At 40.4% G+C, this 25,586-nt stretch overlaps 1 protein-coding gene across 2 annotated transcripts in view; it reads right to left on the bottom strand.

The window, feature by feature from the left end:
- LOC134537001 (chromodomain-helicase-DNA-binding protein Mi-2 homolog) overlaps positions 1 to 25,586 on the bottom strand; it is an 83,812-nt gene that overhangs the window by 52,613 nt on the left and 5,613 nt on the right. For both annotated transcript variants that reach the window (XM_063377156.1, XM_063377155.1), the window contains exons 4-14: positions 23,617 to 23,755; positions 22,805 to 22,950; positions 22,174 to 22,320; positions 19,992 to 20,159; positions 18,196 to 18,477; positions 16,723 to 16,919; positions 15,648 to 15,771; positions 14,558 to 14,755; positions 11,980 to 12,140; positions 2,435 to 2,609; positions 251 to 366 (exon numbers count right to left, since the gene is read on the bottom strand). In XM_063377156.1, the coding sequence (XP_063233226.1) occupies positions 251 to 366; positions 2,435 to 2,609; positions 11,980 to 12,140; positions 14,558 to 14,755; positions 15,648 to 15,771; positions 16,723 to 16,919; positions 18,196 to 18,477; positions 19,992 to 20,159; positions 22,174 to 22,320; positions 22,805 to 22,950; positions 23,617 to 23,755 (1,853 nt within the window). The remainder of the gene's footprint in view (positions 1 to 250; positions 367 to 2,434; positions 2,610 to 11,979; positions 12,141 to 14,557; positions 14,756 to 15,647; positions 15,772 to 16,722; positions 16,920 to 18,195; positions 18,478 to 19,991; positions 20,160 to 22,173; positions 22,321 to 22,804; positions 22,951 to 23,616; positions 23,756 to 25,586) is intronic.

A 25,586-nucleotide genomic window follows, 5' to 3' on the forward strand; every position in this document is an offset into this window, starting at 1 on the left:
TTACTTACTATTCAAATTCGAGAAATGTTCTAACTATTCATATTCGCATTCATTCGAACTTAAAAAAACTGGTATTCGCACATGGCCTAGCAAAGTATCATCATTATGCTGTACACTAATTTTTTCCTTTGGTATTCTCGTTGAAACTACATGGATGCTCAACATTCCAACCCTACCTGCTAATCTGGAACGTGCCAGATCAGGGGGATTACACTGCAAAACGACACGGAGTATTTCCGACGACACTCACGGAAGTTTCGAATCGCTGTCCTCGTCCTGAAGCTCCCTGGCTTTCGTCCGCTTGCTCTTGCCCTTCCTGGCCTTCTTCGAGCCCGAGATCTCCGCGCTGCACGCCGCCCGCAGGTCCTGCAAGCGCGGTCACACACTCCTGCCACTTGCCAACATCAAAAATACCTCACGGAGAAGATGAGACATAACTCTCACAAAATTGCACTCCTAAATTATTTTCCTTGTATTAGCTATGTTGTGTTTTCGAACATGATTGTTTATAAAGTTTTTCCTACTAAAAAAAAAATCTTTATTTAATGGTTTATATGAACTTAATAAAAGATAAATTTCTACGAGAGGCCTAGCATGTACCGAAACCATTAAATCTTAAAGTATACAGTTTTGGATCAACCATTTGTATGTAGCCATATTTGAGATCATTAATTTTAATATATAATTAATTAATAAAATTAGTTTTTTTCCAAAAGCCCTAAAAAAACTCAGGTTGCTATATTTTTTAAGAAGATCTAATTTTTAATTATATTTTATGAATGATTTACCTACTAAAAATTAAAAAGTTTTGTAAATGAAGGCTATATACGAATGGTTAATCCAAAACTGTGTACGACATAAAAATTTGTTTTCAAGTTCATAAAAACCATTAAATAATGACTGATTTAGTAGGAAAAAGAAATTGTGAACAATTTAATATGAAAATACCATGACTTTATTTAAAATCATGTGTAAAAACATGAAATTCTAGAAGCAAAACAATTTAGGATATTACTCCCGTAAGGCTACCGTGACTGCAAGATTATATATAGTACCCATTCTGAACTATGAACCTCTTGCACAGAGCCAGTGTGTTGACTGTGTTGAACAGTAAATTTGAACAGCCATTGCAACCAGCTACAGTAGTGACCATGGAGGAGGTCAGGGGGGGGGGGGGGGGCAACTCCCAGAGGGGGATCTGCCTGCACTTGTGACTGTGAAACAGGTTTGATGTCAAAACTATGTCTTGTGGAAAAATTTCTTTATATTTTAAAGTTTTCTGCTTATTGTATGCAAATAGGCCAAAATATTGGCAGCACATAACATGAAAGCACAGTATCCAGAGATGTCGTGTCAGTTAACCCCACGCACAAAACTATATATAAGTGGTTCCAGGAAGAAACATCAACCATAATAAACAACTATTCTCCATTCACTCTTAGCTGAGTTTTGAAATAAACAAACACCGTCGTATCACTGTGCCGCGTCAGCAAGTGATAGGCTGAATTCATCTTGCGCGCCAAGCACTAGTTGCAACACACACACTTCAGTACAGTCGGTGCTAATAAAATAATGGAGAAGTAATATAACAAGAAGCACCGTAGCACTTTGTTCAACGTAGGTGGTTCATTTGCAAAGAAAAACTATGCACTTTACGACTAATAGTGGTCTTCACAAAATCACCACTAGTTTTGATAACAGGATACTCACTTTTCCTTTTCTTCCCGGGAGATGTTAATGTCCCAGTGTCCTGTAATTCTTTCCTTGCACGAAACACCCATAAATTCCGCAGCTAAATCGCGATATCGTTCACACGACAATCCAGTATTAGTTTGAAAATGTTTTAAAAACATTCAACACAATAGTTTTCTGTGCACTTTTCAAAGGCTTTCCCGTTCTGTGCTTTACAAAACTCAGTCCAGCGTAAGCCATAACAAACCGTGCGCATGCGAATCTGAAATACAACTGTTGCGCCGGGCATCAACTGTTCACACGGCATCTGCTAACATAATTGTAAGTAAATACTTGCTGACACATTTAACTGTATTGGATATTAATGGTGAAACGCTATAATGCTATATAACACCAATTGTTATAAAAAAGGCAGTGTAAAAATACTTACAAATGGTACGTAACCAAGGGACTATTTCTTGCACACAAATAATGTGCACGGCGGCCGGCAGCCAATGAAAATGTTTGTTTACAAGAGGCTTTGTTTATTCCAAAACTCAGGTAAGAGTGAACGGAGAATAACAGTATTAATAATAATACAGTTTAAAATTCTAGTGGCTTGTCTGAGATATACAAAAATAAAGGATATATTAATTTACAATACAGGTCCTGAAATTTTTGTCTCTAATCATTATTTTATTTTGATATTTCTGTTTCGTGAAACGCGACGAAAGGTTCCCCGACGAGCGAGCGGCGCACTCACGTGGTAGTACTCGATGGCCTGCTTCAGGCCCAGGATGTCCTCGCTGTCGTCCTCCCAGGTCGCCTGGTCATACGACAGGTCGCGCCACTTCACCAGGTACAGCGTCCGGCCGTCCCTCATCGTGCGGTGGTTGATGATGCGGTGCACGATCATCCACTCCGGCTTGATCCCGTACCTGCGGGGCGGAGACAACTGTTCGCTGCGCCTCGGGACGAGCTCACAACGGCGAGCTGCGACGAAGCGAAACAACACCGCAAAGCACGTCTGTTTGGACTTGTAAATATTGTGTGTAAGTTAGTGTATAGTGTTTGGAAACATTTGAATTTTGAACTTCCCGCGCTGCTTGCTAGCAGCACCAAGTTTTTCAAGTTGGCTGCCTGCCGAGGTGGGCAGCCCTGCAGCTTCCGGCAACGAAGCAACAGTTGTTGTTGAACCATCATGGCGGTGAGTTGTGCTGTCGTGCACGCTTGCTGCCAATCGAGTTGTTTGCGAGTGCATCATAATTAATTGTGTCGTTTTTATCTGGATTTTACAGTCTCGTACGTCTCTAGACAAAACAACGTCGAAAACACCACGTGACACCGAAATGCAAGTTAATTAGAGCTGGGCCGATGCCGATCCCCGATCGTAATAATCGGCCGATTTTGTTAATTTTGCCGATCATAATGATCGGCAAAACGTAGCCGATTATTTGAGCCGATCATTGGTCTCCTACTGCAAACTTATAACATTGAATAATTACCTATATCTAACAAATTTCCATGTTTGTTTACGGTACTTTTCGGGAAGAAAATTCAATTATTCATCGAAAAATAATAGGATTTAATAATTTAAAACTAACCGCACACGAAAAAAATATACCAATAAAGTAAACAAATAGCGTATGTTTTATAAACATTGAACAGTTACATACCTAAGTATCAATTTCCACGTATATTTACGGTACTTTCGGTAAAATAATTTTCCATTATACTATTTGCAAAGTTATTTATCATTTACGAACCGAAAACTATGTATTTGTTTACCATTTACGGTTAATATTACCGCAATGGCGAATGGCGACTGTTGTTTAGGTTGGTTATGTGACGCCAGAGATTAGAGTGACGCGCGTCGCGCGACGGAAATCGTACAGATAAATAGCGCTAGTAGTCTTGTGGTTAGTCTACCTCTTCGGGAATTCATCTATTTAGTTTTTTCTCGCTAAATATGGCCTATTGAAAGTTTTGTTTAGCGAAATTAATATTCTTACCCTGTTTAGCGGGAAATAGAGCTTATTTTTCTTTTGTATAAAAACCTGGTTGATGAAGAGTTTTGTTCCCCATTTAGTGGTACAGTAGAACCTTGTTAATCCGTGACGCGCTAATTCGGGAATCGGATAATCCGGGATGATTTAAAAGAGCAGAAAAAAAAGAGAATCTAAAATTGTCAGAGCTTAAAATTTACGTCACGCGGGCCGGTGGCCGGCAAACACTGCAAGCCATCGCGTGGGCCGTCAAACTCTGCTACGCTGTTTGTACCGACCCTTTGTGTCGCCCCCCTTTCAGCTGTCACATTTGTCACTCTTTAAACTTGAGGGGATGTCCTGACTTCTGCTTCCCGTCTCCCGTTTGTTTGAATGTTGTTTCACGTGCTGCTGAGTTACTTTCCGTCCGCCAACGCACAGCAAGCGCCTGGCCAGTGACGTGTCTGGCTGGCATTCGGCTGGTAGAATGAAGTGAGGGAGGTGGGGGGCTACCCAATATTTATGTGTGCAAGGTCAGCACGATCTTATCTTTCTCTCTTCGGCTGTTGTAAATGACCGTGAACTAATGGCTAGGCAGTGCCGTATTTTTTTAAGCCGAGACACTAATTCGAAGACGACCCTTACCGTGAAGGATTATCCGGGTTTATTATTAGTATTATTTTTTTTACAGAATTTCAATTATCCGGGCATCGGCGGGTCCCAATTAACATGAATAATGGGGAGTTTACTATTTTTATCCATCTGCTGCCAAGGCGCAGTAAGCCTCAGGAGATGTTACATCACATGACCTTGGCCTTAACCCAGCTGCACGCTGGTGTCTAAGAAGCTTGACAAGACCTTCCGGGCTTATAATCGCTAGTCCGTGAAATTCGGTAATCCGTGATTATCTTGGTCCCGACCATTACGAATTAACGAGGTTCTACTGTATTTCGTATTCACAAATTAACTTACAATCGGGAATTATTGAAAGTTTGTTGGCGGCACTGGGGGGAATAAAATTATCATCGCTGACGTCTACCGGCACACACGGATCACATAATGACGTAGTTGTGATTAGGTTGAAGATTTGGTTTGACCTTATTACATTTTAACGCAGTTAATTGTGTGTACGTGTGTGTGGTGATTTATAAGTAATCATGTCAATGAAAAGTAGTTTTTTCTGGGAATATTTCACCGTTTATAGTGATCCGTCAAAAGCAACGTGTAATCAGAGGTACTTGAAAGCTCTAATCGGCTCAGAAGATCGGCAAGATCGGCAGCAGATGATCGGCATCGGCATGATCGGCCCAGCTCTAAAGTTAATACATCACATAGCACCTAAATGCAAAGGTATATCATGGAGTTAAGTAGCATTTAACCAAAACTTATTTAAAAATAAATAAAACTTTAATGTTTGAAATTTAAGGAATGTTGTTATTTCTGGACAAATCATTTTAACCAAAGTGCATGTATCAGAAAAAATTTATTTATTTAGTTTTACTGTGATCTCTTATTGAATCAATTTCAAAACACAAATGCTTGCTAATTTATTTTTATTGTTCTGAATTAAACTGTTTTAGACCAATTCATTAAAAATTATTTTACCGTAAAAATGCAGCATATTAACGTTTACCGCTGTTTTAGTGGACCTGTTTGGGCATAGTGCTAGAACGTGTGGTGGTTTGGATATTTGAATTTGGCGCCATCGATCGTGAGTGCGCCACTGTGGCGGCCATCTTGTTCAGCAGTGCCATCTGTAAATAGTTTCGTCAGTCTTTTACCGTTTCTCCGCGTTGCTGGGCGTCATGCAGCTAAACTATTAGTTTCAATTCAGTTTTGTGAACATTTTTGGTCCTCCGGGCCGGATATCTGTATGTTTGAGCCAGTTTATTCGGTGGATCGCATAAACAACGTAAAAGCCATTCAGATATCGGTCTTCTTTGTTCAAAAATTGACATGTGCAGTACCGTTACGAATCGCGTGCGTGACTTTATCCGGGACTATAGTGTTGTGCTATCAAGAAAATATCAGTGTATACGCAAACACTGTATTATTTGAGCTCATAAATGTACTTTACGTAATTTTGATTGCGTGCAAGCGATTATAGGCAACACGTGTGGTTTTAGGTTAGGCCTAGGTTACCTATCTTGCATTGGTTCGTGTATTGCCGGTGCGTCCGAACGTCTGCAAGACCGTTACTTAAAATGTCAAATCAAGCCAAAACACGTTTGCGCCTCGTTAAGTGCCGCATTACAAGACTTCTGACGCTCGCCGACGAAGTCGAGCGCAACCCGAGTCGCGCGGGACTTTTCAAGGCCACGTGTACCGATTTACACCAATTGAAGACAGACTTTGAAGAAAATCACATGCAACTTGCTATTCAAGCTACAGAGACCGAGTCAGTGGAATCTGAAGCCAGCGAAAGGGAACTTGAGGAATTTGATGAAGCCTACTATAGGATACAGGAAGTATTTAACAAGATCACTGTTAACGAAACAGGCCAGAACAAACAACGCAATCAAATTGCCAAGACATCTTCGAACGTTAAGTTGCCGAAGCTGCAGTTGCCAGAATTCAAGGGTCTCTTGACTGACTGGCCCACATTTTATGACCTTTTCACATCCTTGGTGCATAATAATGAGGGCCTGTCAGATGTGGAGAAACACCAATACCTTCTGACATCACTATCAGGTGAGCCATTTAATCTAATAAAGACACTCCCACTGTCTAAGGAAAATTATATTCTGGCATGGCAAACTTTGGTAGATAGGTATCACAATGTCTGGGCAATTGCAAACATGCATTGGGACAAGATTGTGCAACTTCCTCGTCTGTCAATTGTTGCGCCTGACAAACTGAGAAATATGGTAGATGTTCTAAAGGAGAATCTGGGTGCCTTGAAAGTTCTGAAGTTGCCTGTTACTGAATGGAGCTTTGTGTTGCTGAATCTAATGTTACCAAAGCTTGATCCAGATACAAGAAATCAGTTTGAAATAGCACACAAAAATGTTCAAATGCCCACATTTAATCAATTGTTAGAGTTCGTGGAGCTGCAGTCTAAGGCCCTGATGATGTCAAATCACACTCCAGCTGTAGTGCCTGACGCACGCCCTTTTCCAAAGAGGTCACTGCCTAAAAACCCAAATTTTAAATCCTCATTTCTAGTGACAGCAGAAGCAGAGCCCTGTAGTGCCTGTGGAGACATGCATGGACTTCACAAGTGCCCTGTTTTTACGGGTCAGTCAAGTGATGACAGGATAGAGTTTGTACGTAGGAAGATGCTGTGTTTTAACTGCTTACAAGGTCACAGAGTGAAGGATTGTAGGTCAAGAAGAAACTGTTATCACTGCGGCAGGAGACACCATTCTCTCCTTCACACTGCGGTTCCCAATCAAGAAGTGAAACTACCTGCAGGTGAATCCATCCAAGAGATTACTATGCCACAAGCAAGTCACAAGGAGGATGCTGCGACAGTGGTATTGCTAACTTCTTCAACTGCAGTTTCAACCACTGTCGTTCTAGGTACTGCTATGGTACGAGTTCAGGATGCAAGTGGAATGCTGCAAAATGTTAGAGTACTACTCGATTCAGGATCGCAGAGCTCATTTATTACCGAAGAATGTGTTCATAGGTTGGGGCTAAAGTGTCGAAGGGCTAAGGTTCCTGTTGTGGGTCTGGCTCACTCTGTTGTTGTTGCTAACAGTGGTGCAGTTACTTGTTTTCTAACATCATGTAAGGGCGTAGGAACTGACGTTGTTACTGATGCTTTAGTGTTGAAGAACATAGCTGCCAATTTACCCACCATTCCCCTTCCCCACCATGTGAGAGACATGTATCGACATCTGGAACTAGCGGACCCATCTTTTGATACTCCAGGAGCAATTGATATCCTTCTTGGTGCTGATGTATATCCAGACGTGTTTGATGGTGGGCGGTACCAGCCTTCGAAGGGAGTTCCTGTAGCGTTGCACAGTATATTTGGTTGGGTTATTATGGGTAAGGTGACTCAGGTTGCAGATACTTCCAGTAGTGGTGTTGTCTCAATGTATGCGTCATCGGATACAGCCCTAACAGATACCATCCGCAAGTTCTGGGAGACCGAGGAGTTACCATCTGTCCAGCATTCCAGCCTAGAAGACACAAAATGTGAGAATCATTTTGTTGAGACTCACTCACGAAACCTCGAAGGAAGATATGTACTGAGACTACCATTTAAGGAGAGAGACCCAGATTTAGGAGATACACGTAGTCATGCAGTTAAGAGGTTACGTCAGTTGGAATCCAGACTACATCACCAACCGGAAGCCTATACCGAATATTGCAAGTTCCTCCGTGAATATGAGCAACTGGGGCACATGCATTGTCTAGATAATGCAACTGGTCAGGAACGTCGTTACTACATCCCTCATCACTATGTGTGCAAGGAATCCAGCTCAACAACAAAGTTACGAGTGGTGTTTGATGCCTCAACTCGCTCCACTTCAGGGAAGTCACTCAATGATGTTTTGATGACTGGACCCAAGCTTCAAAATGACATTGTGGACATAATCACTCACTTCCGTCTTCACCATGTGGTATTAACTACAGACATCTGCAAAATGTATCGTCAGGTTCTCGTGCATCCAGACGATGCACCATACCAGGTAATTCTGTGGAGGGAGAACCCTGACCAACCAATACGTGAATTCCAACTTGACACTGTCACTTACGGAGTCTCAGCTGCTCCATTTATGGCGATGAGAGCCTTACAGCAACTTGCAATGGAAGAGGGTCCTCTGTATCCGATGGCAGCAAGGGTTGTGATGGATGACGTGTTTGTAGATGACATTGTGACTGGTGCAGCATCAGTCACAGAAGCTCTCGCGTTACAGCAAGAATTAATAAATCTCCTGAAACAAGGTGGTTTTGAACTAAGAAAATGGTCCAGTAATAGTAAGGCAGTTTTGGATGCAGTTCCAGAAGATCACCGGGAGAGTCCACTTAGTTTTCATGGTAGCAATGAAGTTATTAAGGTACTTGGTCTTCAATGGGATTGGAAGGCAGACGTTTTCTCATATCATGTTCAGCATGCCAGTGCAACAGTCACCAAGAGAACCATCCTTTCAGAAATTGCTAGGTTATATGATCCGCTAGGGTGGATTACTCCAGTCATCATTCGAGCCAAAATCTTTCTCCAAAGGCTTTGGTTACTGGGAGTTTCTTGGGACGACACCCCACCACTAGACTTAGTTGCTGATTGGCAGGTTTTCATTGGCCAGTTGGATGTCCTAAGCAAGCTGTCCGTACCTCGTCTTGTTTCTGCACCACAGTCAGAATACCAGCTCCATGGTTTTAGTGATGCATCCAATGAAGGTTACGCAGCTGTTGTGTATTTGCGGACTTCTAGCCACGGTGAAACAAAATCACATTTGCTTCTCGCCAAGTCACGTGTTGCACCACTGAAGACCGTCACACTTCCGCGACTTGAATTGCAGGCTGCACTCTTGCTTATCAAATTGATTGAATCACTGATCACAACACTGTCCGAGCGAATCCATATAAGTTGCATTTATGCATGGTGTGACTCGACCGTAGTGCTTGCTTGGATTAAGATTCCGCCACATCGGCTGAAAACATTTGTGGCGAACAGAGTTTCTCGTATTCAGGAGAGCAAGGTTCCGGTTCACTGGAGACATGTTTCCTCTGCTGAAAATGCTGCAGACTGTGCATCAAGAGGACTCTCACCCAAGGAGCTTCTAACACACCCACTTTGGTGGACTGGGCCAAGTTGGTTGACAGCAGAGGTGGATTTATGGCCCAGTCAAGGATATACCAGTTCAGAGGAAGGTAAAGAGGAGTTGAAGGCAATCACGCTAGTCTCATTGGTTGGTCAGTGTATACCGAACATTCTTAACATCCTTTGTAGGTTTTCGTCCTGGTCACGACTGCAAAGAGTACTTGCGTACGTGTTGAGATTTGCATTAAATTTAAAGGTTTCAAGGGAGTTGCGACACACAGGTCCTCTCACTGTAGCAGAAATTGACGCTGCCAAGAAGGTGTGTTTGAAGCAGCTTCAGCAAGAGAATTTCAAATTAGAGTTTGATTGTTTGGCTGCAGCTCGCGAATGTTCTTCTGGAATTAAAAGACTACAGCCATTCATTGACGCTGATGGGATCATCCGTGTAGGTGGACGCCTGCAGAATTCACATGTAGCCTATGAAATGAAACATCAAGTCCTGCTTCCCAAAAGGAGTTTTGTGACAGAAATGATTATTGACTACTATCATGTCTTACACCTTCATGCTGGCCCCAGTGCCACACATGCTGCAATTCGGTGTGAGTACTGGATAGTGGCAGGTAGAGGAGCTGTCAAGACTAGGATACACGCTTGTGTAAAATGTTACAGATTCAGAGCCACCAATGTGCAGCCATCCATGGGAAATCTTCCACCAAGTCGAGTGCAACAAACAAGACCATTTCTGAATGTGGGTGTTGACTATGGGGGCCCTTTCCAAGTCAGGCTTTCGAATGGTCGAAACAGTCGTTCATCCAAGGCCTACCTGTGCTTATTCATATGCTTAGCAACTAAGGCAGTACACTTGGAAGTTGTTTCATCATTGAGTACCACTGCCTACTTAAATGCCTTTTTCAGATTCGTGGCTAGGCGTGGACTCTGTAAGGCTGTTTTTTCAGATTGTGGAACCAACTTCATAGGGGCACGTCGCTACTTCAATGACCTTCAAAGGTACCTGAGGAACACCTCTAACTGGCATTGTGTGGCAGACACTCTGGCTACTCGTGGGATTCAGTGGAACCTCAATCCTCCATCTGCGCCACATTTTGGAGGCCTGTGGGAGGCAAGCATCAAGTCTGCGAAGTACCATCTCAAGAGAGTCGTTGGCCAGCAGATACTCACGTTTGAAGAGCTGTCGACTTTGTTCACTCAAATTGAAGCTGTCCTCAATTCACGTCCACTCTGTGCCATTTCATCAGATCCAAATGACGTGGAGGCCCTTACGCCAGCACATTTCCTTGTTGGCACTTCTCTGACATCTCCTCCAGCTGCAGACCTCACGGAAATTCAGACCAACAGATTAGACAGATGGCAGCTGGTACAAAGTGCATCACAGCACTTCTGGCAGCGGTGGCACAAGGAATATTTGCACACACTACAACCACGTGGCAAGTGGACCAAAAGCGAAGGTGACCTGCAGGTTGGTGACCTTGTCCTCATCAAAGAAGACCACCTTCCACCCCTGCAGTGGCAACTCGGCCGCGTCGCAACCCTACATCCTGGTCAGGATGGTGTGTCAAGAGTAGCTACTATCAAACAGCAGCATCGAGTGGTGAAGCGGCCAGTGATAAAATTGTGTCGGTTGCCAGTCAACTAAGAACCAGTGTAGTGAAACATAAAAAATGTTATTTTTGGTGGGCGGTATGTTTGGGCATAGTGCTAGAACGTGTGGTGGTTTGGATATTTGAATTTGGCGCCATCGATCGTGAGTGCGCCACTGTGGCGGCCATCTTGTTCAGCAGTGCCATCTGTAAATAGTTTCGTCAGTCTTTTACCGTTTCTCCGCGTTGCTGGGCGTCATGCAGCTAAACTATTAGTTTCAATTCAGTTTTGTGAACAGGACCAAATATTACAAAACTGCTTTTATAAAAATAAAAAAACAATAACACTGAAATCATCTGTTTTAAAAACCTAAATTCGACTAAAAATAAAACCATAAAATCTTGCCCCTAACTCAACACCATTCCTACAAATACCTTGTAAACCAATTACACGACTTTATCAGGACGTTTCAATAAGGATGAACCTGTGAGCTTGCAGCTTAGACACACTTAAAGTTACCTTAAAGTCTACCAAACAAAAGCCTCAAAATCACTACCAATGCACCAACCTACTATGCAGACTTTCCAGAAAAACCAATTTTAAAAACTCAATGGTGATGATCCCATGTTTAGCAAAATTTAAATAATAAGCATCAGATTTCATAAATACATAAAAAATGTAGTGAAACCTTATAGTAGGAGATGAAGAGACCATAATTTAGGTTTTCATACAAGTTTAGTAATAAAACTACATATTGCAAAAATTTAATTTTAACGAATTTATTATGTCACAGGTTTGACCGATTTTTGTTTTGAGAACCAAATCCAGCGGACTTATTACACTGATTCACGTGTGCAGTGATTAGCTTATACACACTGCACTGAACTTCCACAGACAACACTCTCAGAACAGATGCACTGCAACCTCACATGGTATCAAATCAGAAGCAGGCTAGCTGAAACCAAAACCTATAAAAATGGAACAGTGTAAAAAAAAAATCATCTTGACCTGTAATATTTTTCCTCCAGTTCGATATCATCTGCATTCACTTCTCTGATCTTCTTCATCCTGCTGTCCATCTCGTCAACCGGATCGTCCAGTTTTGGCGGCTCATCCATGTCGTATTTCCGCATGTAGTTACGAATCATCAAGGGGTGGAAGACATCCATCTAAGGAACAACAGCACCAATCTCTGCACAATGAAACCACAACCAAGAAAAAGGCCAGTAACTAATATGGAGAGCTTATCAAAAGAGTGCTAAACAATTACTTTTATCTTTCTTTAGAAAGTATGATAATCAAAATAATTTTTTACAACTACCGACGTGCATTTGTTGAATGCCATTTCAATGAAGTCACTACTCCTGTTAAAATTAACTTTCAGTATTTATTGAGTACATAAATACAACCAATCAAAGTTTTAATTACATTTTCAGAATAAAATTCCAATATAAAATCACAATGTATAAATAATCATGGGGTGCATATTTACATATAAGAAGACCTTGGGCATAATAACATTTCTGAGCAACAAAATGAATAATTTAATGGTTCCATTTCACAATTTCTCCCCATTCCAGTTTTGATTCAGATTTTAATTACCAATCTTTCTTTCTGAATGAAATTTATGGAAATTCAAGTAGAAGGTTAACCTAAAGAATAACACTTCATAGTCAAAATTAATGTACAATTTCTGAAAATTTACATTTGAAAAGCTTGCAAGTATAGTGAAATACAAAATTAAATAATTTGCATTCTTGTGAAATTCTTCTCTCCTGCCATGATCTTTAACAGTCCTGATTGCAGTGATTTACATCCGTTAATGTTTATACTGAAATTAAAACACTAACTGATCATGAGATATTTTCTGTTTATCAATATTCAAAATCACAATAGATTTAATAATAAGGTAAGCTATTGTGGTAACGGCAAATGAAACATCAACAAGACCGTGAACGTAAATTTCGTACAAAATTTGTTTATGCACGGGAAGCAAAATGTTATGCACAAAAAATAAATCTTCGGCATTCAATCTAACGACTTTATATACGCATAAATCCAATTTTTAAGACTGCTTTTAAGCAAATAATTATTTACATAAAAGTATCAAAACTATAATGCGAAATTAGTATATGAAAGACTGAAAACAAAAAAAAATAGTTTTTGGATAACATGGGTAGCCAGCCCTGCTTTAAATTATTTACCGTATTGGCCCGAATATAAGGCGACCCCGAGTATAAGGCGACCTGCAGTTTCAGGAGGCCAAACAAATGTAAAAATAATTTTGGCAGAAATTAATGTGAAAATTCATTAGACATACATTTTGTGTTGATAAATTCTTTTTGCATTTATGTATAACAAATAATTTATATTTATCACATTACTTATTTTAAAAAAAGTTTGAATTGCCTACACTAAAAGTCAAAAGAAAACAATTAGAAAATATTTACATTTTAAAGTATTACACTAGAAATTTTTTCGTATGTTTATTCTAATGCAGCTGCATCATTGTCATCTTCAGAGCTGTTTATTTGTCTAGAGCTCGTTCCCCGCCATTCCACCTATGTGTGATCGTTCATTTTTCACAGTTTACTGTATCTACGAATTTAAAATTTTTACAATGGCTATTAATCACTCTTAAAATACAGCATTTAACTTTCCGTTTCACTTAAGATACGTATTACTATTTAGTATTGTGTGTTAGATGTAACAACGCAAACACAGAATGCAGCTTGCCGGAACAAAACAAGTGGCTAGCTGCCATGGTGAAGCATACGGCCATGAATAACTTCGGTGACGTGATCACGAATATTTGTCCATATTACTTTATGACAAGAGTGTCTCTGTCCTATGAATTTTAAAGAATAATCTATGATAATTATGTTGTTTGAAAGGATTTTACATAAATAAAGAGTGGATTACTGTGAAATTATTAAAATAGCTTTTGAAGCAACGTACCAAATTCCTGTAAAAATGGCGTCTTCGTGCGTGTTCGGCAATGTTCGTTTTACAACAAAGAAATATTGTGGAAAGACAGTTGCCAGACATTACATCCGAAATGTTCTTTGTAAACGTAAACAATCGTTCTGAAAATAGCTGTGATATTTTAGTACAAATATTTCCGTTAAAAATCTGAAAATAAATGACCGTAAATGTTGACACGCGATTGTACATAAAGTACAAATTGTGTAATAAAAGGTTGCCATTTTGAGATGCTTCAACATTCACATTTTTACTCAAGAACAAATATTTTAATTTTCAACTTTAAACAATTGTGAATTACTGCAATATTGGGTGGATTTATCGTTTTCCCTGTGTGAGGTAACGAAGTTTTAGTTAATATAAAAAATCGTGAACATTTTGTAACAATGTTTCTACTGTAGCTTTCAGTTTGGAACTAATATTTGCAGTTCTGACGTCTTGGGTGCGAAAATAAGGCGACTTCCAATTTTCGCATCTCTCGTTTATGTAAAAATGGTCGCCTTATATTCGGACCAATACGGTACTTCAACGTGGCATCACGATCGCTCATCGATTTTGGAAGTGATAAGATGTTATACAAACTAAATTTCGCATCCATACCCACCTGCAGTTCCGACACCCAGGAGCAATGCCAGTACGACTTTTCGTTCCACTTGACGAAGAACTCGCGGAGGCGAGGAGGCTGGCGGGGCGGCTTTTTACTGGTGGACGGTTCCTCCGACGGCCTCTCCTCCTCCGGGCTGGGCCTCTCGACCCAACGCCACGTCAGGATCTTCTGCACCTTTCCCGGCAGGGGCTTCGCCTGCGACAACACACTCCATTCGTGCAGACACGATTTCACAGCTTCATTCTCTATCAAATTCATTTAAAAGAGAAATATTTGTGCCACTGATTTTTATTTTCATGCATTCTATTTAAAAAGACAGTCTGTCCTCAAAAAAAAAAATTCAAAGGTTTCTGCTTTCTTAGTAAAAATTTCACCAAAACTAGTGATGTCGACTGATAGGAAATTGAAAATTTTTAGCAAATCTACTGCTTAAATTGGTTATTTAAAAAAAGTTTTAAAATGAATAAAATTATATTCTGGTTTCATATATTATTTCGCTACAGTTCAATACAGGTTTTTTTTTTCAAGTGAAAATGATTTAGTCCAAAATTTATACAATACAGTTTATTTTTATCAAAGAATGGTTCAATGAAATTGTTCATTATGTTTAGAAATTAATTTTAAAAATTTAGACAGTATTTTAATTCCCTGCCAAGTAATTTATGGTAAAAATAATGTTTTAACGAATCTGCAAAACTATGGTTCGAGGATTAAAAAAAAAAAAACAAGCATTATTTGCATAATGACCTCGTTAAATTTATACCAAATGAACAACTGACAGACACACTCCACACGCCCAGTGACCGAAGGGAACCACGTCAAGCCAGTGGCGTAGCCAGGAATTGTGTATGGGGGGGTGGGTGTTAAGAAGCATGATGCCCCCCCCCCTATAAAAGCAGGGGGCCCGCGGGAAAATTTGCATTTTATGGTGTAAAATAGTGCTATTTTAGCAGTTTTCACAACTTACATTTAAATATTGTAATGGTAAAAATTTTTATTGATTTTAATATGAAATTTGTTTGAGTGATGAATAAGAAATTAACCCCCCCACCCCCCCCCCGGCTACGCCCCTGCGTCAAGCACTCACCGAGCACCGCGGACACCTCCAGTCCCCGTCGGGAATGTCAGTGAGCGGGGGGTTCAGGCAGAACGTGTGGTACGCGGACGGGCAGGAGTCGCAGCACAGTAGTTCTCCTCCGTCTTTGCACAACCTGTCGACAAAAACAAGGAAGCAACGCCTACAATGAAGCTTTCGCAGTAGAGTTACGTTAAGAACAACGTACACGAAGTAAAAAAAACTTGCTTAAGACGTTCCCACAAGATATGATTTCCCATCTTATTCAGTAAAATGTTTTGGTCCCACCGCTGAATTTTTCGTAATGTCTAACTTTTCTCAATGCTCTATTTTGGCTTGGTTTCTGTGGGCTTGTGTTTTCAATCTTTCTTTTTCCACTTACAAAATCAAGTTTTCACCAAGACACACAGTGTAAACCTGCAATGACAACCTCAATCCCCCTTACTTTCACCCCAATCCCAGTTACTTTCACCCCAAATCCCAGTCACTTTCACCCCAACCCCAGATACTTTCACCCCAATCCCAGATCCTTTCACCCCAACCCCCACTAACATTCACCCCAACCCCCACTAACATTCACCCCAAACCCCACTAACATTTACCCCAACCCCCACTAATATTCACCCCAAACCCCACTAACATTCACCTCAAACCCCACTAACATCCACCCCAAACCCCACTAACATTCACCCCAACCCCCACTAACATTTACCCCAACCCCCACTAACATTCACCCCAACCCCAGATACTTTCACCCCAATTCCAGATACTTTCACCCCAATCCCAGATACTTTCACCCCAATCCCCGTTAATTTCACCCCATTCTGATTAACCCCAATACCAGTTATTTTTAACCCAATCCTACTGTTTTTCACCCCAATCCCACTTATACTTTCACCCCAATCTCAGATTATCTCACCCTAATCCCAGATACTTTCACCCCAATCCCAGTTACTTTCACCCCAATCCCAGTTACTTTCACCCCAATCCCACTGTTTTTCACCCCAATCCCAGATACTTTCACCCCAGTCCCAGATACTTGCACCCCAGTCCCAGATGCTTGCACCCCAGTGTGAAGTGCGGTCACCTGCAGAACTCCATGTGCTCGTCGTCGTCCTGCTCCTGCACGCCCTCACCCTCGCAGTGGGGGCAGGACCACTTGCCCTCGGGCGTCTCCTCCAGCTCGGGGTCCAGGCACACCAGGTGGTAGGCCCGGGGGCACGTGTCGCACAGGATGATCTCCCCCCCTTGCTGGCACACCTCGCAGTAGTCCTGGTGGTCCGTCTGCGGCAACACACCGGCTCAGTCCCGCACATTTGCATTCGCTTCCCGGTTATCTAGTTCGCAACCACCGGCAAGAATATAAGCCATATTTGATGCATGCATACTTCCGTTACAATCATTTTCCACAGCTGCATCCTGTGCGTCGGAGCTACGGCCGAACATTTGAAAATACCAGAAGACAGGGTCAGAACATCAATATAATAAAATAACCACATGGAAAAAAAAAAATATTGTTAAGACACCAATTTGGTATACTATTATAATTAATAAATGATTTTATTTTACTATATTTTACTATACTCCAAGCATATGGATATATTGAAGTACCTTTCACTATTAAAGACTTAATTTATGGATCAACATTTTTTTATAGCAACAGGATTTCATGGTGTCCATGTAACCATCTTAACTTTTTTTATTTGTATGTTTAACATGACAAATAAATTTACACTTACTAAGGATTAAGCGACACTAGTCAGTTTCTTATTTTGCGTTAAAAGCAGTGACTTATCTTTTGAAGAACGACAATTCACCATGTGATAAAAATTCAAGGGTTTAGTTTGATGTGTGCTGTTTTAAGCATGTTTTTGAAGCCCTCCTCAGTTATTTTTAATAAAACTATAATTAAAAAATTGAATGGGTGTCATAATTTACATTGCACGTTTATGAAGAGAGGTTATGGCCATGGGTACTCTTTTAAGGTTGTAGTAAAACTCCCAACCACTAGGGGTGCTCTTGAATCTTGAGTGATGTTACTTGAGCCTAGCTTCTGTTAGAACAACACAGGTAGTGTTTTTTTTTTTAATTCATATTGAATATCATTCACAAATTCTAAATTTTTCATAATTTATTTTTAAAATAATTTTTTACTTACAGTAAAACTTATTTTTTTCATACATAAGTGCAAAAAAAATTGATCTAGAATACAATACACTGAAAAAAGAGGAATTTACATGAAACAATAATAAAGAAGTGTGAAATGGAGATTGAGGGGGTGGGGGATCTGGGAATGCATTTTCTTACACCAGAAAATTTTAAGTTTCAAAATAATTCCAAGTTATCCACATACATGTAATATTTTTTTTATTAATTATTTTTTTTTTGTGGATCAGTCCCACATTTTGTAGGCCTATCTATATGTAAAAAAATGTTTTTAAATAATTTCAATTTGATATTTTGTAATAAATACTAAATTAATTTTGAATATAGGATATGAACTGAATATTTTTCAATAACTCGCAGGATACCAACTGAACGTGCAGGCGCCGGTACGCACCTCGTAGCCATCCTCCCCCTCGCCGCCGGGGAACTTGGACGTGGTCTTGGTCTTCTTCTTCTTCTTGCTCTTGTTGCCTATCTTGGTCTTGGCCTTGCGGCGGGGCGGGGCGGCCTGGCCGGACGGAGGGGTGTCGGCGCCGCCGGCCTCCGCCTCCTCCTCCTCCTCGCCGGCCCCGTCCTCGGGCGTGGTCTTGCTGGCGTCCTCCGCCTCCTGCAGCATCTGCTCGAACTCCGCGTCCGAGTCGCGCTCCGAGTTGGCCAGCGACTCCCCCTCCTCCTCCTGCAACAGCAGCGAGCGCCCTCGAGGATCGCCTGCCCCGCTCCGTCCCTGCCTCGTACCCACGCCGCACATCGGCGACTGTGCCCACGCCTTGAAGGACCATCATTTCCATAAACCACTCAACATCATCCCGACCCCTACATTCCGACTGTAGGCTTTTTTTTTTTTTCCATCTGGGTGGGCTCTAAGCTGGCCAAGGGGGTGAAAGTAGGGAAGGTGAGATTGCCTGTTGTCTAGTCGCCAACAATTTTTTAAGATTTACGAGCCTTCACTTTTAACTTGTAACACGGGGTATAAAATGAAGTCAGAAAGACTCCGTGGTACTGTAATTATATTTACAGTTCTCAGTGCCGGTAAATATGCTGAGAATACGGTGGAACTGAGAACCAGAACCAACACATCATTACCCTAAATGAAATGGCACGTGCTAAAAGGGCCTCAGTCCAAGCAACCCAGTTTTGAGAAAAACGAATAAATCTGTCTCTAAGCAACCCTTTTAGTGTAAGTTAAGAATTTCCCTAGCTAATATTAGCTAATCCACGCATGTGACTCAATCCCTTTTAGCATAGATAGTTGAAGCTATCCTATAACATACGATTTTCATGCTTAACTCACTTGGTTAATTTTTGACAGGCCTTTTCAGCATGTGCCGATTCAAATAGCAGTCTTAATTTAAAAAAAAACTAATTTTTTTGCATAAATCATATCACCACAAGCTTTTATAACCTATTCCAGTTTAGTAATTACCAAGAGATACCAATCAGTAACAGTTGGGGGAAAATGAAAAAAATAACTATATTTCACATGGGCAACTACAACTGTTATAATTACCACAGTACGCTAATGTTGACTTCAACAACAAGTTTTTTAGAAAGGTCCTAAGATATGTTGAGCCAAAAAATTTAACACAGTTGCTTTTTTGCAAGCTGTTGCAAAATAGGTGGATACACAAAACCAATTTGCATCATAATTCCCATCAAGACTAATGGACAAATAATGTTATTTTAATTTTGGCTATTTAATTAAGAATTTAGTTTGTTAATTAAATTTTTTCAAGAGGTCATTTCTTCCAATAACTGCGGGGAGTATAACTTGCAGAAGACTTTATTGGCTATGGCTATTAATGCCTGAACATCCCTGCTGAATGAGAGAATGAATGTATGCAAAGGATTAACATCACATTGACATTGAGGTTGTTAGATACAATGAAGGATGATGGGCCTATAATGGAGATCTAATAGAATGAATAGGAGGGGAAAACATTGGTGTCCTGGAAAAATCCTATTGCCTAGTGGCTTCCAACAAATTCCGATACGGTTGCCACTCGCAGAGGTCCAGGTTTGACCCTGCCGGGACCGGGATCCCGATTGCCTCTACCACTCAACCGTACAGCAAACCCGACTCTCACAGCCAAACCTCCCCCCCCCCCCCCCCAACACACAAAACCTGCACCGCCGAGCGACGTTCGCGTGCCAGCAGTTACGGCGGGGGAGGGGGCCGGCGATGGTACCCACCGAGCTGCCCCTCTTGCGCTTCCCGAGCTTGATCTTGAGCGTGGGCACCTTGCTGGCCGCCTTCTTGGCGCTGCCGCCGGTCTTCTTGCGGCCGCTGCTGCGCTTCTTCTTCTTCTCCTCGCGCTCGTCCTCGTCCTCGTCCTCCAGCCCCAGGTCCAGGCTCTCGCTCTGCAGCGGTAACACACCGCGCCGTCAGCCCCAGCCCCGCACATCCCTAGGGACACCTGTATTTCGCGAATACATTACATGTCAAGGTATTTCACAAAATACTGTAGCTTTTTCTAAGAGTCATGGCAAATTGTGAGGGTGCAGCAGTACGGTGACCACATTCTCGTCGGCCCCGTCAAGAGCGGGACGACACCTCTCACCGACCCCAGCCAATAACCACAGCAGAAAAGCTACAGTATTTTGTGAAATACCTTGAAACGAAATGTATTCGCGAAATACAGGTGTCCCTACACATCCCTCAACCACTCGCACACAAAAACACGTACAAAAAAAAATCGGTTGTCTGTAAAGTCGGTTTACGGACGATAGTTTAACGTGACAACGTCATTACAAAACATTGATGAAATGATTGCATACTTTTATGAATAACATTGAATTATTTTTATTGAATTATCACTATTTTGTATGGATACAAAGAAGGAGTGAAATGAAATCTACAATTTAATTGATAAATGTACTTTTATTTACACTCATTAATTCAAATATGTTTATTACTTTAACGAAGAGATTATTTTAACTATAACTTTTATACATGTTTGCTATTTAACTTCTTCCAATCTGTGTTATTCTGTTAAGGATAGGACGATGATAGGCAAAGTAGGGAACGAATGGGAGTGTTTCAAGTTTAATGTGCCTCGAAAAAGTCAAATCGATGGTTGTTCTAATCGAGTGGAAGAGAGATAGATGCAGCGCAAGCGTACAATGAGCGTAACGGGACAAGCATAACGGGACAATGAGTCATCCATTTTCGTACGTGCAGCCGGCCTTGAACAATTTATTAGAAGTCACGTCAAAATGCCCAAGAGATGTATTAAAAAAACATTGCTTGTTTGATTTCTAAAGTGATTACCAGAGCGCAGTAAATATAGAACGCCAAAATAAATGTACTCTGATTGTTTTTTTTTTATTATTTTCCGGCATTGTAAATGGTTAATTTGTTATGTTCTGCCTTGGAAAAGTGCAGGTCGCAAACGGACAACACTTATCACTATTTTGTCTCTTGTCTTCTTGGCTTCCTGTTCCTACCACACCATCCCTTATTTTCCATTTTCCTTTTCTGTATTGGAGACCGGAAACAGCAAACATCACGAGCATTCTTCTTCTATGCAACCAATATATGAAATTCAATACAACCCACCCAAATGGCATGTCTTACAAACAGAAAAAACCTCATGGAGTACAATGGAATTTATGCACCTATATATAAAATTTTGAAGGTAAACTAATTTCAGAGCCTTTAAATTATTTTCAAAACCATTAAATAAAATTTCTACCGAAACAAATTAGCTAAAATGTAGTTTATAAGTAGGGACATGATTATATGGTGAATTATATAAAACCAAAAACACTGAAAAGCATGTCAAATAACCACGTAACACTGAAATGCAAGTTAATACACAATATAGCACCAAAATGCAAGTTTTATCATGGATATGGTAGCATTCAACCAAAACTTGATTTAAATATTATATTGTATAAACGGATCTTTTAATGTTTGAAATTCAAGGAATACTGTTATTCCCGGACAAAAAAATTGTACCAAATGGACCAGAAAAATTATTTTAATTTGTTTTATTGTGCATATACTAATGAATCAATTTTAAATTATAAATGTTTGCTAATTTATTAAATACTATTTTACTGTAAAAATGTTGGATATACGTATTATTTTACCTCTATTTTAGTGGAGTAAGTATTAAATAACCGCTTTTATAACAACAAAAACATTAAAATCTAAAGCCTCCGTTTTAAAAATAAAAATTGGCTAAAAAAAATATTATCTTGTCTAGTCATAAGTCAAGAAACTTAACTTTTTTTGTTTATTTATTATTTTTCACCAACCATTTCACAGCTGACAAAGCATCCGGATTAAGTATTGTCAACCCTTGAATCATCAAAAGCTCACCCACCAAAAGTTCCGCAACACATCATCTTTCACGCAAGTGGAACAAACCTTTTCTTTGGACGATCTCGAGCGACTGGGCTTTCGGTTGTAAGACTCCTCGGTGGCCGAGTCGTTGTCCTCCTCTGCATTCGGATTGACAGTTACGAACTCTCTCCACTTGGCAGCAACAAGCATCATCAACTTCGACATCGGCACCTGCCCGAGAAACAACATACAGCACATAACATTGTATTTAACTACAGACGAAACACGAAATTGAAGGTTTTATTTTATATTTCCTATGCTGTATGCCGTGTACAGTTGTACACCTCACAAGATCACCTCTACATACTGAAAGAATAGTATTTGATATGCCATATATTAACACATTTAAAGTTAAACAAATCTAATCAAAAAAATAAATAAAAGTTTAAACTTAAGTTTCAGAAATTTAGGAAGAAAATAAAACAGAACAAAATTGAGCACAGAAATCAGAGATCAAACAGTTTTATATTATTTTTGAAAGATTTGTGCAATGGGAGTGCATGACTTGATGTAAGCTTTTGGACATACGCCATTGCTTAGCTAAGCAACGGCGTATGTCCAAAAGCTTACATCAAGTCAAACAGTTTCACGGTACAAGCACGCCTGTGTGACACACGCCACTAGTCGCTAGAAGGTCAAGAGCGGGGAGACTCACCCTCTGGTTCTCCTTGGAAATGATGGGGCGCACGTGTTGCTGGAACAACTTGTATGTGGTCAGGTTCTGGAGGTCCGACTCCGAGTAGTCTATGTTCACGTCCGTGAGGCCGAACGTCTCGCACACTTCTGCCACGCTCGGCATCTCTGGAACACCCGGGAACACACAGTCACCCTCATGCTGGACAGACGCGGTGCAATGAACGCCCACTCAAATAAAAATTTTTCCACAGCCAAACACTTTCCACACATCTGTAAAAGTCAGCGTGACAAAAATTCCTGGATACAACAGACCTCCTGATTAGAAAGTTTTTTTTCTTTCTATTTCCACCACGTAACGGGAGCGACGTTACAGAAATGAGCACATGATTTTGTTTTTGGATTATGGTTTAACCCACAATTTGGTAACACAATTACATTTAAAACATTTTTCATGGACACATGCATTGCTGGTTTTTTACTGTACATCACAGAGAAACCACAAGAACGGACAAGAAAGAAAGAGGAATTACACAAACACACAGAAAATACAAGCGTGAGTCCTAGGCAACTCTCAAATATTAAATGAGCCATTAGATGGTAAAGAAAGCTAACATGTATGTTTTAATTTGGTTCTGTATAATAGAGTTGGAAAAAATTTAATTGAGTGTATTTTTGTGAAAGTATAACTCGGAAAATTTCCTGGTCAGTTACTTTTCAGGAAAACCGACTCTCTAGCTAATTAAATTTTTTTTTTATTCAATATCACAATATTTTGGACATTTCTTTCCGAGTCTGGAAGAGATGTTGGCCGACCTAAGGTTCGCTAGTCACCTGGGTTGGAGGACGGCACGGGAGCTGGAGGCGGCGTGTGCTTCGTGCTGCCCTTCGACTTCCGCGACTTGCGACTGCCCCCGGCCCCGTAGTCCGAGTCATTACCGCCCGTCTCTTCCTCGCCAGCAAAGTCACTTTCCTGGAAAGGTGCAGATTAATTGCTCAAGTGACTCACAACAGAAATTAAAATCACTACACGCAACTTCCAGAGCAGAATACCTAGTTTTAATGGGGCAGTCAAGTCTAACTCTTCGACCGATGCACAGTTTGTCTGAAAAACCACTTCTTACCTTCATCCAAGACCTTCATTTTAATAGCAACGCAAAGACAGTTCCATATTAAATTGTCCATGCCACGTCGAAAAAAGTACATGTTAGGAATATATCAACTGACTTCAAGTGAGTTGTGTACCTTAAATACGATATATTCATAGCAAGAAAGGTAAACATCTGGGAGTAACTAAGATTTAAAACTATAGCAATGACTTAAATCATTCATTAAAAGGTATTATCACTGCTTCAAATGATCCTGTAAGTTATCACTTTACCCTATACAAAAATGAAGCTAGGCAGGCCTCTACAAAACACTTTTCAATGCATCCTCAAATTTTACTGTTTCTATTACATAATTTCACTCTCATTTCTGTGGTTTAATTATTATAGCAAGAACTGTAAATAATCATAATTTACTGTTTACAATATCTCTAACATTTCACAAATTTTCCTTTGTGCTCTCAAGTACAAGTAAAAATGATTTCAATGTGATATACGTATAATTAATTTGATACACAATTCAGGTCTTCTTTTTTATTTGAAGTTGTGGTAACAAAAAGCATATTTTCACCTCAAAAACTGTTTCATAATCAAATACAAATAATACATTAAATTTATTATTAGCCATTTTAAAACTACCAGTACATATTTTTGAGTATCTTTACAGAAATGTTTTCAGCCTTATTCAAAATATTTAATGTTTTAATTAATTCCACCTCATGTCTGGTAAAAATAAAATAACGAAATGGACATAATAAAGCTTTAGGAGTTTCAGCTCCAGGCCAATCAGCCTAGACACTCTCTCAGTGACACTGTACAAATATAAACTGTTTCACCAAAAATTTAAGTATAATATAAAATTAAAAATTATCTGCACAAAAATGTATTTAAACAAGTCCCCATAGCATTCTTCACACCAGTGCTGGTGAGATGCATGGACATTTTTTTTTTTAACTGCAACCTATATTCAAAAAACAATAATTTAAATATTTGCTCAGAAAAGGCAAAGCCCATATTTGAATAAATTCATAGACCAGTTGCACAAAAAAAAATTCTGAAATCAGACAATGCAAGAAAAAGAAACTAAATTCCTACCATGACAAATTACATTTTAAAAAATTTGTCTATTATTATTATTATTAACATTATTATTAAGTACAAGACCTAATGTGATTCCACTAAATAAAACAGAGACAGGAAATAGGCACAGAGCAGATAAAATAATAAGGCACGTAGTTCCAACCTGAGGCAGGGTCTACATGGATGGAGTGAGGCTGACAAGATTCATATGAGATGACTGACCTGTTGTTCCGGCCGGCCTGGAGAATGTGTGAAGTGTGGTGAGGTGTGGTGAGGTGTGGTGAGGTGTGGTGAGGTGTGGTGTGGTGTGGTGAGGTGTGGTGAGGTGTGGTGTGGTGTGGTGAGGTGAGTTGAGATGAGGTGTGGTGTGGTGTGGTGAGCTGAGGTGAGCTGAGGTGAGCTGAGGTGAGCTGAGGTGAGCTGAGGTGAGCTGTGGTGAGGTGAGGTATGATGAGGTGAGGTGTGGTGAGGTATGGTGTGGTGAGGTGAGGTGTGGTGAGTTGTGGTGAGGTGTGGTGAGGTGTGGTGAGGTGAGGTGTGGTGAGGTGTGGTGAGGTGAGGTGTGGTGAGGTGTGGTGTGGTGAGGTATGGTGAAGTGTGGTGAGGTATGGTGAAGTG

The sequence above is a fragment of the Bacillus rossius genome, chromosome 11, assembly GCF_032445375.1.
Source record: "Bacillus rossius redtenbacheri isolate Brsri chromosome 11, Brsri_v3, whole genome shotgun sequence".
NCBI classification, from domain to species: Eukaryota; Metazoa; Arthropoda; class Insecta; order Phasmatodea; family Bacillidae; genus Bacillus; species Bacillus rossius.